General features: G+C 43.1%; 1 protein-coding gene across 2 annotated transcripts; it reads right to left on the reverse strand.

Annotated features, from left to right (window-relative positions):
* Positions 1–219: 219 nt before the first annotated feature.
* STYXL2 (serine/threonine/tyrosine interacting like 2) lies at positions 220–15,508 on the reverse strand. 2 transcript variants are annotated; one of them, XM_035315256.1, is made up of 6 exons: positions 15,356–15,508; positions 14,622–14,751; positions 12,431–12,525; positions 11,630–11,861; positions 10,688–10,905; positions 220–8,556 (listed from the first exon to the last, which is right to left on the reverse strand). In XM_035315256.1, the coding sequence occupies exons 2-6, from the start codon at positions 14,732–14,734 to the stop codon at positions 5,729–5,731; spliced, it is 3,486 nt and encodes a 1,161-aa protein (XP_035171147.1). In that variant the 5' UTR covers positions 14,735–14,751; positions 15,356–15,508; the 3' UTR covers positions 220–5,728. The 2 variants fall into 2 exon arrangements, with proteins under 2 accessions (XP_035171147.1, XP_035171148.1); XM_035315257.1 differs by having other exon boundaries at positions 14,622–14,754; positions 15,356–15,500.
* Between the last annotated feature and the right edge of the window lie 161 nt (positions 15,509–15,669).

Consider the following 15,669-nt stretch of genomic DNA (forward strand, 5'->3'; position numbering starts at 1 on the left):
AAAGTGACAGGGTGTTCATTTAGGTTGATTATGCTGGTACTGGCAACGCTAGTTGCCTAATGAACAACCTCAGTACAACCTACTTTAAACCTCTCTCCACTTTTTACATGAAGAACAATATAACAAATCTTGTTGGCATTTAACTTATTACTCCCAGGCAAACAACTTAACGCCTTGGTGAGATGACTGGGGCAATTCACACACCATTCAGAGCTATGATCCCATCTCTCTAGAGAACTGTTTATTTGTTACACATTGTTCACATTTTTGAAGGTTCCTTCACAACTAAAACAGTCAGAAATTTAACACATTTTTACTTTTCTAAATGACAAGTGAAATTCCATAGAATAGGTAGGTAGGTCTCAAAGAGATTTTGCAGGAACATATGAGCATACGATTTCTGTTTCCAAGCCCTAAACCATATTAATCCCATGCTTTCTGCATCTCTGCTGTATTGTCTATAAATTTAGGAAGGTCATGGATACTATGTTTTCATGTTATAATGTATATATCCAATATATTCCAGCTAAATGCTTTAAGGAAAGGCAGACAGTGCAACATAACCATGCCCAGCTAAAACTTTTTATCTGATAATTCAGCTAGCTCTCCACTACAGCTAATGTGTAAGCATTTCTCAAGGAGCTGTATAAAAAGAAAATGGTGCTAAACGTCTTTTAAAATCACCCAGTCTAAACTAATGCCACATGCAATAAATCAAATTGCCCTGAAAATCCTAGAGTGGAGGGGGGGGGGAAATGGGCCATGGCCCTACCCCTATCAGTACTACCATGCAGAATGCAGCTGATACATTAGGAATAATTCTTTCTGGCAACATTTCCACTTCCTTGCAAATTTGCTTCTTCCACACTTGAATTCCCAACCTAGTGCAGATGTCATTTTTTTCATTTAAGTCCCACCAATGTCTGTCACCATTTCTCACAGTCCTCTTCCCATTTCCCACAAACTTATAGTTTCTGTAGATCCTACCATCTCCTTCCTTCCCAAAGAGGTTGCCCCATAATCTTTCCCCCTAGATTTTTACACTTCTGAACAACTGAATATTTTGCATTAGCCTCTTTGGCTTCCATACCTATCTTGCTTTCTCCATCCACTGCAAATCTGCTCCTTAATTTGTCTATTGTCTTTACATCTCTTTTCTGATACTTTGTATGTCCAAGCTCTCCGGCTTTTGTCTGGCTTTCATCATTTTCTTACTTTTTACTTCACTCGGATCGACATCAAATGTGTTTCTCTCTCATGTATCCCTCCTTAACTTCTTTGCTTCCCATATACTTTCTACATTGTTCAAAGGACATTAAGGAAACAGAATACTATAAATGAGAGGCCAGGTGTGAAAAAATGCAGGACTTAATAAGACTGGGAGACCGAGCACTAAAATGGCAGATGAAGTTCAAGGTTAATAAAAGTAAGGCATTGCACATAAGAAAATTTAACCTCAGATCAAAATTTGATCTCAGAGCTGACCATTGCCACCCCGCAACAAGATTTTTCGGATATAATAAATAGTTCCATGAAAATGGTGCTCAGTAATAGCCAAAAACCATGCAAGCTGTTAGGGGTTAACAGGGAAGGAACAGAGAGAAAAATGAAGAAGGCAATTATGCCACAGGATAAATCCCTGCTGCACCTGCACCATGAATACTGTGTGAGGACTTGGTCCCTCATCTCAAAGATGAAGTAGAACTGGAAAGGGTTCAAAGAAGAATGGTCAGGGTAGTCGGAGACATAGACCAGCTCTCAAATGAGGAATGAGAAACTTAATTAGGTTGAAAAACAGACAGCTAAGGATGGGTTGGATAGGGCGTAACGATAGAGGTGGGTAAAGTCTTGTGGAGCATGTAGATACTAAAAAGGGACTAGTATCTTGGCATTGAAGGAGGCTGGTGGGCAGCAGGTTCAGAAAAGAAAGAAAAAAGCAGATGGTTAAGCATTCAGTGCATAGTAAGTACAGGACTTCTTGCCACGAGAGATCATGGAGGCTAACAGGTACAAGGCTATAATGGTTATAACTCAAAAATGATTAGGCACCTCCATGGAAGGAAAATCTATCAAAGGCTATTAAATACAAAAATATCACATCTGGCTCAGGAAGTCCTTGAGTTGCAAATGATTGGAAGCTGGGCGATCATCCTGGGGAAATATCACTTATATCACTACTCTTATATTCTTCCCTAGGTATTCACTGTTGGTCTCCACCAGACACAGGATATTGAGCCAGATGGACCTTTGGTCTGACCCCATATAGCCTTTCTGATGTTCCCGTGTTTATATTCTTGACTGACTGTATGGATGCTCCTTGCACTTTCACCTTCCACTATACAATGCTAAAAAAAAAAAACAACACTACAACAACAAAAAACCACCCTCCTGCCTACAGCAGCAAAGCAAGGCTGAGCAAAAATATCAGTCCCAGTGCATCTTTGCTGAAAAATCCTTCCGAGATAAATTTGGATACTTACCTGCTCTTTTAGTTTAACGTTAGACTAGTGTCATTGCTGAAAAACCATTCCCTCTGCAGCTCTGGTCACCTGAAACAGTCTGTGCAGACCTCTCCTCTTGCAGTGATTCCCTACCTCCTTCTAAATTCTCATCTCAAAACCTGACTTTCTAGCCTGCCTTCAACCTCTTCATTTCTGTCTCTCCTGGTTATTGGTCTTATGACTGAATGCTTTAATATTTTCACCATGCAAGGTCTTTATGTCACTGTTTCATGTAATTTATACCTGTGAGCTGGAGCCTTTCCCAACTCGCTTTCAAGCACAGGCCATACACTGAACGGAGTCCAAAATTATCCCCACCCCCTTATTGCTTTGGGGGTTTGGCTTTATTAACAAGGATATAAGCAATAAGAAAATAAAGTTCAGCTGTTTCTAAGGCTTCTCCCTCATGACTGCTCAGCCAGCATCCTAGATGGCTTCTCCCCGGCAAACCATTTTTATCTCCCTTTTAGACAAGTGAACTAATAAGCCACCTACCTCAGTGAGTCAGCAGAACCCACTTAACCCTTTCCCAGAAGGGTCAAAGCTCGCTATCAGGATGGTTTGGCTCAGCCTTGTTACAGAACCATATTCTGCCCTTCGGTCTTGAATAATTTATTTGTGCGGCAGACCTGGATTACTGTTTAAATCAAAATGCTACCCAAACAAAGGCTGTGCTGTGCAGTGCAAAATGAAACCAATTACTACATCATATGATGCTCATCTTTTACAGTGAGAGATGCCCCCTACAGTACTTGCAGAGGACAGACATTTCTGTTGAGAACAGCAGCCAGCCTTAGGAAGCAGGAGAGAGATTTTCAGAGGGAACCAGCCTTTGATAAAAAAGGAAATTCACTGCCAGAAGGTATTGCGCGCTTTCACTTTGATCCATCAAAACTTAAGTAACTGCTTACTGTTGTGAGAAGACTGAGGACGGATCACATGCTTATACTTAAGACCTTTTCTAGATTGAAATTAAAGCAAGCTCCAGTTATGCATAAGCATTAAATTGTTTTGCACAGAACAACTTTACCAGAGCTAAAGAAAAGCAGAAAATGCCTATCCTAGCACATTGCAGAAATTCAATATAAAATCTCAGAATGTGGATCAAAGCCTGAAATGTCACTACTTTAAAGAAAAACCTCACGGAAGTATGCAGAAGTAAAGGATATATTGTATTATATATTATATTGTAGTAGAAGTGCATTATAAGCCTTGCAGCACCTCTGGATGCCTGAAACATTAACAGGACAGTGTTCCTTATGTACCTCAAAAATGTAATCTGAGTTTACTCTAAAAAATCCTGACACGAGTAAAATATGTTCTATTTCTTATTTTTCTAGCCCTGTTATTGTTCAATCACCTGATTTTGAGACTCCTTTCACCTGACGATAAGCAGTTATCATTTGCCTAGTCCTGGCTGTCAGAAAGTCATCTTTATCTTTAGAGAAGCAGGGATAATGTCCAATCAGTGAGTTATAGTTGAGATAGATGATTCTAAGTTTAGGAAAATTGGCAGCTGCATTTTGTTATCAGTAACCATTATTTAGATAGCATTGCTGATGTGCATGGTATCACATAGAGAAGGATAAAGACCAGGCCCTTGCCCTGTGGAGATTACTGTCTATATTACACAGTTAAACCAGTGAGAGGTGCTAGCATAATGCTAATAGTGAGCTCTAAGCTTCACAGTGAGGGGGAGAAGAGATGATGAGAAAGCAAAAGACAAAACTACCCGTGAGAGAGCAATGCCACACTGTAGCATCATCCCTCCATTGTTGTTTTATATTCAGCTCCGCTGGAGGGTTTTGTTGTTTCCAAGCATGGTCTGTACAGAAGAACAAACAAATATCTCCAGAGGAGAAACTGGCTTAGGTGTTTATAAGAGAGAGGTAGAGGAAGTAGACTGGTGACAAAGAGTTGGGTGCTTTGACGTGCAAAAAAAAGAGTGTCTTGATATGGGCCCCACAAGTGATGCTGTGGCAGCCCCAGCAGAGCCATCACGTCTCATGTGCACGAGGCTCTGCAGGGCATGGAAGACCCAAAGCCCTTCCCGCAGTCTATTCAGTTAACATGGAGGCTGCATAGAGGCTGTGCTCCCTTCCCTCGCTCTGAAAAATGGGTTCTGTAGCTCACATGATGCAAACAGCACCGTAACTGTCACACGGCAACTAAACCTACCACCTCCTTCAAAGTACCACATTCAGTAGGTATACATTTTGCCTTTAGGTAAGTCTTTGCACAGTGCCTTCAGCCAACACTTCAGCTATACACCATTTTATTATGAGGTCAGTTTGTGTATCACTCTCTTCTTTTAAGGCAAACGTGTTGAAAATCAAGACGTGACAATCTGACTATAGACATAAAAGCAGACTCAGCTGAGCTGCATACATACAACAAACTGAAGCCAGTACTCCAGAAACCCAGCATAACCCAACACTAGTCCTAGCCCTAACTCTGAATCTTGAACTAGATCAGAGCATAAGTTTTAGACAGATGATAGTACTACTTCATTTTTGCTTTGTTGACCCAAAGTTATTAGCAGGAACCAATCATACTGGAGCAAAGATGACTCCATCTAATGCGAACAATGGTACCACAGGAATACATTCATTACTGCACTGAACTTCTGAAAAGAAGGAGGCATTTTCTTTTTTCTAGCATTTCACTTTGCTTCAGTTACTCAGTTAAAGAAAACAGTACATGTTTTCCCCAGAACAATCTTATTTCTGTAGACATTCATAAGACTGGTGTAGAAAATGGAGCCTACCTAGCAATATCTTCTCAGCGGTATAAAGTAAAACTGATTAAGAGAGGAACATTCTTCAAGTTCCTAGAAAAGGCTGTTGGCTTCTACTTTTTATGATCAAAAAAATCCTAGAAAAAAATATGTCCGTCTGTAACAAGACTAGGAAATTGAAATAATCAAAATGGGATTTGATTGGTCTTTTGAATTGAGATGCTACCATGACTTTACTGCTGAAACATCGTCTGGCTCCTAATGGCTTCTAACATTGTGTTCCTACCTACATTGATCATTTAATACTAGCATCTTCTTTCTGAAAACCACAAACACTTCCAAAACTTGACCTCTTCCCTTTATCGCTTTTGATTAAGAAGAGAACTATCTGCAGGAAATGCCCTACAAACCACAAAGGATTATCAGAAATATAATGATGAGTGATTCTGGGACTCTGGGACTGCTTGTGTTCCTCTAATCTGATTCTTGGTCACTCTTCCTTTCTCCGCCGGAGCTTTGCAGTAGTTTCTTCTAGTCGGCTTCTCCAAGCAGCAATAATAGCATCATCATCCATTTCTTCTTCCTCCTCTTTACGCATGTTTCTCCTGTATTGAGAGAACTGTCTAGATGCAAATCTTTCTTCACTTAGTTCCACTTTTGCCTCTTTCTTTCCATCCTCTTCAGACTTTGAAAAGCTCTGGGTGAACTTTCTCTTAGCTCCAAATTCTGACACATCTGATCTGGCCTCCTCTTCACACGCCTCCACGTGATGAGATCTGACTCGACTCTGCGTGGATGGTTCAGGTGATTCAGAGTCAAAGGAGGGTTCAGGAGTTTGGCTGAAACCATGCAGCTCTGGGCTCCTTTCTCCAGAACTTGTCTCACTAACCCTTGACCTTGTGAATGTGTACAACTTTTTGTCCTCTTTTGCAGAAGCAGAGGAAAATCTTGACATGGTTCTCAGTGAATCTCCTTTTGACTCATAGGAGGAACAGCTGTCTAGCTCTTCTCTTTGGGATCTTGAGAATCTGTAACTGGATGTTTCAGAATCCATCTCTCTAACTTTGGATGACCTGCTATATTTCTCTCTAGACTTCTCACTGCGATCATGATATGATGATTCTTTTTCTGCTTTCAGGCCACTGAGCCACTTTGTAATATCAGTCTCTAGTTCTGACTTTTGTGCACCTGTGTTTGCAGATTGACTGGACAGAGCAAAGATTGTATCATTTCTGTCAAGATCTGCTTGCAAAGGTTGCCTGTGGCTACTTCTTGTACTCTCTGTGTCATCTTCTATTTCATTTTCCTCTCCTTTGGTCACCTTTTTTTTAAACAAAGTGCTGCGTTTATTGTCTCTGACCAGCTTTTCAATTTGATAATCTGACATTTTCTCTCTCATTTCCATTTGCATCTCCTTCTCCTTCCTCCTGATCTTCTTTAGGTCAACATCATCAGCAAAGAGGCTGTACAGTGGCTTGCTTGTTTGTGTAGTCTTTGTGTTTGAACTAGTCCCGTCTGTCCTTGCACTTGCCGAGGAATTGCAAGACAGGACAGACTGAGACTCAGCCCTCTGCATGTCCTGCTGGCGGAGCTGAGAGGCAGCAAGAGATGAGCCACTCTGAGCACTGAGAAGGGAAACCTTATCATCATCTGTACGCCTGCCAAGGTCTCCTGACATTATGCTGGAGGCCATTGCAGACGACGGACGGGACAGCATCATTATCTCATTTTGCTTTTGAGCAATGGTTTCATTGACCACATTAGCAATCCAGTTCTGAATGCTTGCCATGGATATTGTGTCACCTGGGCCAACCTGGAGATTGGGAAGGATTGTACTCGGCTGCATTGCCCCGGTGCTGCTCCTGGTCTGGGATAAAGATGAATGATTTGTCTGCATGCTCAGTGTAGAAGCTGCATCCTCAGCACCATTTGCAGAAGGTGCTGAGCTCCAGAAAGCTGACAGTGGGATATTCCCACTGATTGTACTGTCTGTCTCCCAGCTGCACATGGACTGGCTTTCTTCTAAGATTTTCTTTGAACGTTCAAGTAGCTCTATACGCCTCTGCTTCTTTTTAGCTGAAGCAGAATCTTCACTTTTGGCAAACTCCACAAATTCCTCCTTGCTTTCACTGCCCACCTTCTTCTGCCGCTTCATTTTCCAAGCTTGGTAAGCACTCAGGTTAATATCTGACAAACTCTTTCCTTCAGTCTCCTCTCCATCTGCCTGTCTGCCATCTTCAGCTGGAGATGGTGCAGAAGATGAGGATGATTCTAAATCCTTCTTGTGAAAGCCAAACTGGATCCTCTTGACTTTCCACCTTTCTAGAGGAGTCAACTTGTCTTTGTTCTTTTGGCAGAAATTATAAAAGGAACTACTGTCTGAAAACACACTTTCCTCATCCACATCCCTCTCCTCTCTTCCTGTTTCTGAGGATCGCCTCTCCCCAGTATTTTTATTCTTAGAATGATACCTTTGAGCAGCTTCCTTCTCAATCTCCAGGAGCCTCTGGTTCCACATGTCCCAGGTGCTCTCAGAAGACACAGAGTCTGTGCAGCTCCTCCTCATCCTGCTAAAGCTACTGGCTTCTAGCTGTTGTTTTAGGGTTCGGATCTCAAAACTGCTCACACTCTCAACATCATTAAAGTCAGCTGATGGGGAAGGTCTTCCTCCCATTCTGGAATCTCCATCCTCCTCCCTGGGTGGACCCCCCATTTGGTATTTCTCATTTCTGCGCTGCCAGTCGTGGATTCTCTGTTCTACATCCTCCTCAGATTGTTCCCCTTCCTGAGCCAGAAGCGTTGGAGATGTTCTTCTTCCATGGTTAATTGTTGACTCCTTTACAGACAGACCTTCTTTCTTCCTCCATTCCTCATACAACTGTTCCTCTTCCTCCTCACTGATGAAGGTGGAGTGTTTTGAAGCCCAGCTGGTTTTTCCCACTGATGAAGAGCTCCTAAGACTACCTAGCATGCTGCTGGTGTCCTCCTCTTCTACCGTGATGGAATGGGCTTTGGCTCCCATGACGCTTTCTGAGTCCCCAACTCCAGACAGCCGGGAAGACATCCCTGCGTGGGCAACAGGACTTTGACTAGGAGTGACATCTTCATCTCCAGTATGATCCAACTCTCGTTCCTCCAACAACTGCTCGTTGAGCTCCCTTAGCTGTTTGAGAAAGCCATCGTTGGGGTAAATGGCACGCTTCTTTCTCAGAGTCATCAGAGCTTCCAGAATGGTCATATGGTGGTAGATCATCAGGTAAGCAGCCACCAGCACAGCTGAGCGACTGATTCCCATTTCACTGGTGACAAGGATTTTTCCTACAGACATTGAATATAAAAGTAATTAACTATTTCCAGTAATAGAGAGAGGTTGCTCTGTTATGTAGCACAAACACATTCTCTGAATACTGTTAAAAATTAGACAGATTGTATGTTTTGTTGACTGAAACCAATAGTAAATATTTTTTGTTAGTTTTATCTCAGTAGAAATCTAGATACATGTGAACAAAAAATACTAGTCTCAAAAGCATTGGGCATGCAGATTTTAAAACAAGCCAAACAATATTTGTATTTTCACCTATACACTGCCACAAATAATCAAAATCTCGTAACAGGTATTAGAAAGACAAGTGATGCAGTGTTCTTGACTTCCTGGCTGACTTGGGGTAAGACATTTAAGCTTTCCATGCTTCAGTTTCCCTATATGTGAAAAAGGAGATATTAGCACTAGCCTCCAGGAAGGTATTGGGAGGATAAGTAAATAAGTTAATATCTATAAGGCACATTATAGGACATAAATACAATTTTATATTAAATTAATCATATTTTTTCTGGAACCCAGATCTACTGTTTGGAAGGTACAGTGAGACAGTTATATGTAGACTGGCTGGAGGCCAGAACATATTTTGGACTAGGACAACCAAACAACTAGCAGAAGAGAGCTGATACAGATGCTCCGTATTTCTCGGACCCACTGTTCTGTAAACAGTGACTGCAGGAGCTAGAATCAAAGTTGAGGATCTGCTGTATTTCATGGCCATTTACACAGAAGTCATCTCTTGAGGAAAACTAAGCTTTGGCACAAAGGAATTGTCTTTTGAAGTTAGTTTTATAGCAAACTAAAGTTAAAGAAAAGCTTGTAAATATGAAGAGAACATAAATGCGGCTTTGCTAGACTGCAAATAACTGAAATTACTGTTCCCAGATGTGTGATAAACACCAATTTATCAATGTGCTGTTTGCACAGAAGCTTAATGAAGCCAGTTTAAACACCACTTCCTGACTGATGATGCGTTACCTTAAGTATTTACTTAATGTACCTATTCCTACAATCCCAACATGTCTTTTGTACCTTTCTTCATAACAAAAGCCCTAGATGCCTCCCCAGTGTTTTCACAGCCAGTAAAGCCTATCTAACAGCTCACCAAAAGGGGGAGATCTCATTCCTCTTTTCTTTCTCCCTGCATCCTCCCCTGTGTTGTCTCTGGTACTCAGTGGGCCCTTTGATGATCCGGTTAAGCTCTCTAGCTCAGTGTAAAACCCTCTGCTCCCTGCTGGGCAGTTGGTTTTGCTGTATTAGTGAGTTGAATGGTTGATGAATGTCAGCAATGGCACAAAGTAAGCATCAGTAATATGCCCAGAGAAGAAATGGGAGTTATGAGTAAGCACATAGAAGAGTAGAGCGTCCCTCCCCTTGTTGGTAGTGGTGAACTATAAAAATTGGCTCAACTTGTCTTACGCAACTCCATCCTAATTTAACTAACAAAACTTTCATTTCTCTTCTTGTCACTTCTACTAGGAGGGAACCTGTTGTTCTTTACAGAAATTAAATGCATTTAATACATATATAAAAAACAACAGTAGTATCACCGATTCTGGTGTTCAATTCTCATATTTGCTTTAATAAAGACTTTTCTAACTGTCTGCTTAAGTTGCTACAAAATCACCAGTCTACACTGGAGGTCCCCAGAAGTATCATTTGCCATGGAACTGGAGTCCAGCAAATTATAAAATAGCCTGGGTGCAGACACCCCGGGGTTCAACCCAGTTTTTTTGGATTGTTCTAGTAAGCCAGCCTGTTCTTTTGTAGGAAGCATCCTTGCAAAATTGAGACTTAGAGCGTACAGTAATATAACAACTTGGAGCAGTGCTTCATCTCATTGCAATAGCAGGGTGATTTCAAAGCAGCTGAGGCAAGTGGCTTGCACCCAGTTTGATTCCAAAGAAAAGGGGCTTGCAGCAGGGACTGCCAAGCTGCCTCGTCTGCCCCCTTTCTGTTTTGTATGAGGAATGGCAGAAATGGGCAAGAAGTGTTCACCGTAACTGTATACAAAAAACAATCCATCCCCCCTCTACCCAATTACAAATGTAGCATCAGCTGTTTATCTGAGTAATACTTCCACCCATTCATTCCCAAGCACTCCAAACCAGTTTAATCTTTTCTTCTTACCCCTGTAAGTCAGCAGTGCTTCATCCAGGAACTCTGCAGCTGGACGGAAGTGTTTGGAGATATCCATATCTGGAAAATCATCCACTTCGATGCCCATGTATTGGATATTCAGACCATTGTAGAAGCCTGGTCCTGTGTATACACCTGTACCATGAGCTGCATTCAAGACATGTGTGATCCCCAGTCTTTTCAGACGGCTTTTGTTCACTGCGACACTTCTTCAGAAAAGATTAAAAAAATATGTTAGATATCAGTGTGCCTATTTCAGGTAGGAAAGAAGCTGTCTGCTGCAAGTGCTACCCAATTCCCAATCTGCGTCACTCATCCAATACGTGGCTCCTCTCAGACCTTAAGGTCCTTTGAGAGTTCTGCAGATATTTCTCTCCAATACTCACCGGGAAAAGAAAATGAAAAACCTGCACTCACCAGTATCACACTCACTCACAGCATGCTCAGTTTCAACTCCAGCTTGATTTTAAAATTATTCTGCCATCTTAAGTTCAAGTTGTTTACTCATTTCTCCATTTTTATCTCCCTATAATTGATGTTTTAAACTATATCCCCTTCTAATCCCCTTCTAGCTGTTTCCACTCAGTATTTGCTATGGAATTTATTTTTTAACTCTCTTTTACATTAGAAGGACTTTAGTCTCAATTTCAGGGCCAAATTCCAATCAGAAGAGTTTAATTTGGACTCATTTCCCTTTTCGTTTCCTAAATCGTCTGAAGCATCAAACTAGTATAGGAAAGCTGCTGAAATGTATTCTACGAGTATTTACTTTCCAGCACTCAGAGATCTTTGTGTGCATGTTTTAAAAAACGTTTTGGGGCTGTCTGGGGATGAAAGGTATTAGATGCATGTAATACATGTTATGCTTTCAGTGGTTCCATCTGACCCTTCACTGGGAATCTCACACAACAGATGACAAAAGCTGACGCTCACTTTTCTGCTATGAAGACATTAGGCCAGACTTCATCCACAGCATCTCTGGGGGTCTCCAGCCTGTCCTTCACAAGTGCCCTCTGCAAGTCCATCACACACGGTGTGTTAAACAAGCTGGTGTCATCAATCTTTTCCTTAACTCGGTTGTACAGGTCTTCCACCATCAACTGCTGTGCAGACTCTAACATCCTGGGACACACTGCATCTACCTTGATGTCCTTTGTCTTTAGTTCTGGAATAAATTGACAATGTAACTAAAAAGATGTGAAAACAAAGCAAATATGTGACCTGACATTCTTTGTTTCCAGAACAACTCTTGGAGATTTCTTTTTTTTTTTTTTTTTTTTTTCCCAATGACTTTACACCGTCCTGTCTGAAATGTATGCAGGTGCATGCTTATCCAATAGCCTCAAGATAGCGAGTTATGGGAAGAGCATAGTTCACTCTCCTCTCAGTCCAAAGACCCACACTGGCCAAGGACCTGGGAGTTAAGTTCACGCTCATTTTAGCCCCGAAAGAATGCAAGAGAACAGCTTGTTGCAGTAAGCAACTAGCATTCAAATTGTATTCACTACCATAGTACATGATTCTGCCACAGATTCCATGCACAAGTTTAAAGGAAATCACCAAACCTTTCTGTATATTGTTGTTTCTTTGTGTTTCTCACCTCTGCCTCAAGCATGATTTTGCTTATAAAGGGATTTTTTTTTCTCATTTTGAGGTCTCTGAATGAAAAAGGCAAAACAACTTCAACCCAAGTCTCTATTACTTACCTCTTTCTTTTACACTTTCTCCTCTTACCTTCATTGATTATTTGTTTGGCAGCCACAGCAGATGACAGATGGATAGGATCCATGAAGATGCTCTCTGTATCAGTGTCCGATATTATCGAATACCTGCCAACCGACCACACTTCCTATTAGGTAAATGCCCTCCACCAGCATCCCATTTCCATGACTTTAGCCCTTTTGCCCATTCCAGAGGAGAGCAAGAAGGAAATGGAGCAGAGAGTATCCACTGATGATAGAAGGGAGCCCCAGCTTTTCTTGGAACCCTGACACTGCTCTCTAGAGGGGTGCTATAGGCTTTAAATATGCCCTGTCATCCAGTGTTTGCAGGATGTAGAGACAGGTCTCAGGTGAGAGGAGCTGCAGTGAGCAGAGGGTGCAAGTGAATAGACTGGTGGAGAAGGTTTTGGGTAGAGAGGATCAATGTCTGGTTTCAAAACAGGGAGAGGGATGGATCATAGGGAATAATCTCACAAGTAGCTCCCACCTTGACAGCCAGATATAAACACTCCTAACTAGAACTTATTAAGCAATTCAAAACTAATTATGATACAAAAATGGCATTTTTTCTGTTATCTAATTGTCTGCAAGCACCCTTTGAGTTATCTCAAACTGCAGTACAAGCAGTATGATTGAAGCCTATGAATCTCTACCTGAGTACTCAGTACACTGGTTACTTCACAGCATGAATCTGTGCTAAGTCTCTCCAGTCACACAGTGTTGCCTAACTGAGGGTCAGAAACAACTATGAAACCCACAAATACCTTTGAGGGTATTTTTTTGGCACACAGAGTGATTTACACAATTTTTTGTTAAGTAAAAATGGACCACAGTCTTGAAAACACATATATTCCCATCTGGGTCCACCTATACAGTCCAAGCAAACCTTCTGCTCTTATTTAGTCTGTCTCAACAAAATATTTTGCCCAGCTTTTTCCCTGATGTACACCCTCTGCATTTTCTCCCACAAAGATTATATTATTCATTAGTGCAAGGTTGCTGCCCTCAGAGAAGCTATCGGGAAATGCAGCATTTCTGTACTTGCAATGCACCGTTTGTGTTTAATTAATTCAGGAGAGGGAGGATGATTAATGTGCAAACAGGATGCAGCAAGACAGCTAAACTGCTTTCATTCTGCATACTCAAAATGGAAGACACCGCCACTGGAAACCGCTCAGTGGGCTCATCCATGTTGGCTCGTTGGGCTCCAGCACTTGTCAACCGTGAATGAAAGTAGTCCTTTCTTACCTCTTCGAGGCAGTTTATGAGATGAGCAAGGGGAGTCTCGTTTACAAGAGCTGAGACAAATTTGCAGCACTCAATTTCTTTTACTATAAAGGGTTCTTCAAAGCTCAATAAAAAGATAACAGTCAGTGATAATCTGCCACCACAGCCACAGATTTTACCAGTAGCTGCCCGAAGCATCCATGGGGCTGCAAAACAGCTGGATGCTTCAATGGTTTCACTTTGGAGAAGGCCTTGGCATTTTCATTACTGTATTTGGTACTAAAAAGGAAAGCAAGGAAAAAAAAAAGGGGGGGGGGGGGGGAGCGGGGAAGGGGAAGTGAATAAACTGGAGAGGTGCTTCTGCTCATTTTGAGTGACTGGTCAGCAGGAGGAGAGTGATTTATGAGGATCAGAAACTAATTTTACTTTATGTGAGCTCAGTGAACTTCCTAAGCAATTTTTGAATATGTGTAGTTAAATAAGAATTTCATCTTCCTTTTTCTGCATTGCCCCACAGTTACTAATAGGAAGCATTTCGCAGCCTCCTGCTTGGTGAGGCAACTGAGGTGGGTTCTTTTCAAACACATCCCTATTCCCTGCCTTCAGCTAAAGAATCTCAATTTGTACAGAAAGCCCTACAGAGCATTTTGCTTTAGGAAAGGGGTACAAAGGGATGATTTATTTCCTCACGTTAGAAAAAAACACATCTAATCATGCTTGTTTTGCTTGCAGTAGCTCTATTCCTGCTCATGTGGTGTCAGCCTCCTGTTCAATGCCCAAAGCCTGTAGCTAAAGATGTCTCCGAACCAAATGCAGATCCCAAGATCCTCAGACTTTCTGGGGCAGCAAAGGCCCAACATTGACATAAAACACCCACAGGTCCTTACAACGGGCAGAAAGACAGACTATGTGCTTGACCCAAGTGTCTCCGTGGAGAGCAGGAAGGAAAGGCAGGCGATCTGCCACCACACACTCACCGGCTGGGCGAGGGGCTGCGGAGATAGTGGGCCTGCACCGCCTTCACGTCTGGGCCCTCCTCCTCCTCATCGGGCACCACCTGCTCGCTGTCCGAGTCTCCGCCGCTGGCCATGGCGGCTGAGGGAGGATCTGCTGGAAGGGGTCACAACACAACACGTTACGGGCAGCACGAGGCTAGCGGCATCCCCCAGCCGCAGGGGCAGGCAGAGGGGGCTCACAGCTCTTTCTGAGCCAGGAGGCAATTTGGGAAGCCCTCTCCACGAGATGACCATAATGACTTCTCTGCCTGGGCGCCTGCCAATCCAGTGTCCTCGTGAAGCTCCCTGGCTGGTGCCCAGTGAGTGCCAGAGCTCTTCTTCCCCGTGAGTAAGCACGCAGGAAGGCCGGCAGGGAAGGGGTGGCAGGGCAGAAACTCTATCCCCCCCAGTGCACGGTCTCTGGACAGAGCTGTACACTGCCAGACCGGGGCCGCAAAGAGCACTGGGGGAAAGAAACATGAGACCTCGCCTCCCCAGCACGAAATGCTCCTCAAGCTCCAGGCCAACGCTGTGGCTTCGGCCAGCTTTAACCCTCAGGACTTTGTCCCTGTAGCTAGGGGGCTGCCATGCCCACCCGGGGGCCATTGCTTGGCCGGGAGCATGAAGATGGAGCCACTGCCACCCCCATGGGTGGGCGCAGCTGCTGCTGACAAGGCAGCAAGTGGGGAGGGTGGGAGCAAGGAAATGGCACTTACCGCCTGCGCCTGGATGAAGGGGTAGGTCCTGGTTAGGGGCACGGCGAAGGAGCCCAGAGAGTAGGGCAGGAAACCTGGCAGGGAATAGTACAAGGGAGAGAGAAACCAGCTGCCCCCTCTCTCTTTCTGTGGCTTCTTCATTAAGGGGCAGGACAACTGTCGGCACCAAACCTTTATCAGCTCTCTAAATATAGCCTTGTCCCAGCACTGGCTGCTGGACTGCACGGGGAAAGAATTCAGTGCCTCACACACGGCAGCTGGTCAAGTGTTTAACTCCTTCCCCGCTGTGGGACGGGTCCCCCCACGTTTCCTCC

Source organism: Oxyura jamaicensis, chromosome 1, assembly GCF_011077185.1.
Source record: "Oxyura jamaicensis isolate SHBP4307 breed ruddy duck chromosome 1, BPBGC_Ojam_1.0, whole genome shotgun sequence".
NCBI classification, from domain to species: domain Eukaryota; kingdom Metazoa; phylum Chordata; class Aves; order Anseriformes; family Anatidae; genus Oxyura; species Oxyura jamaicensis.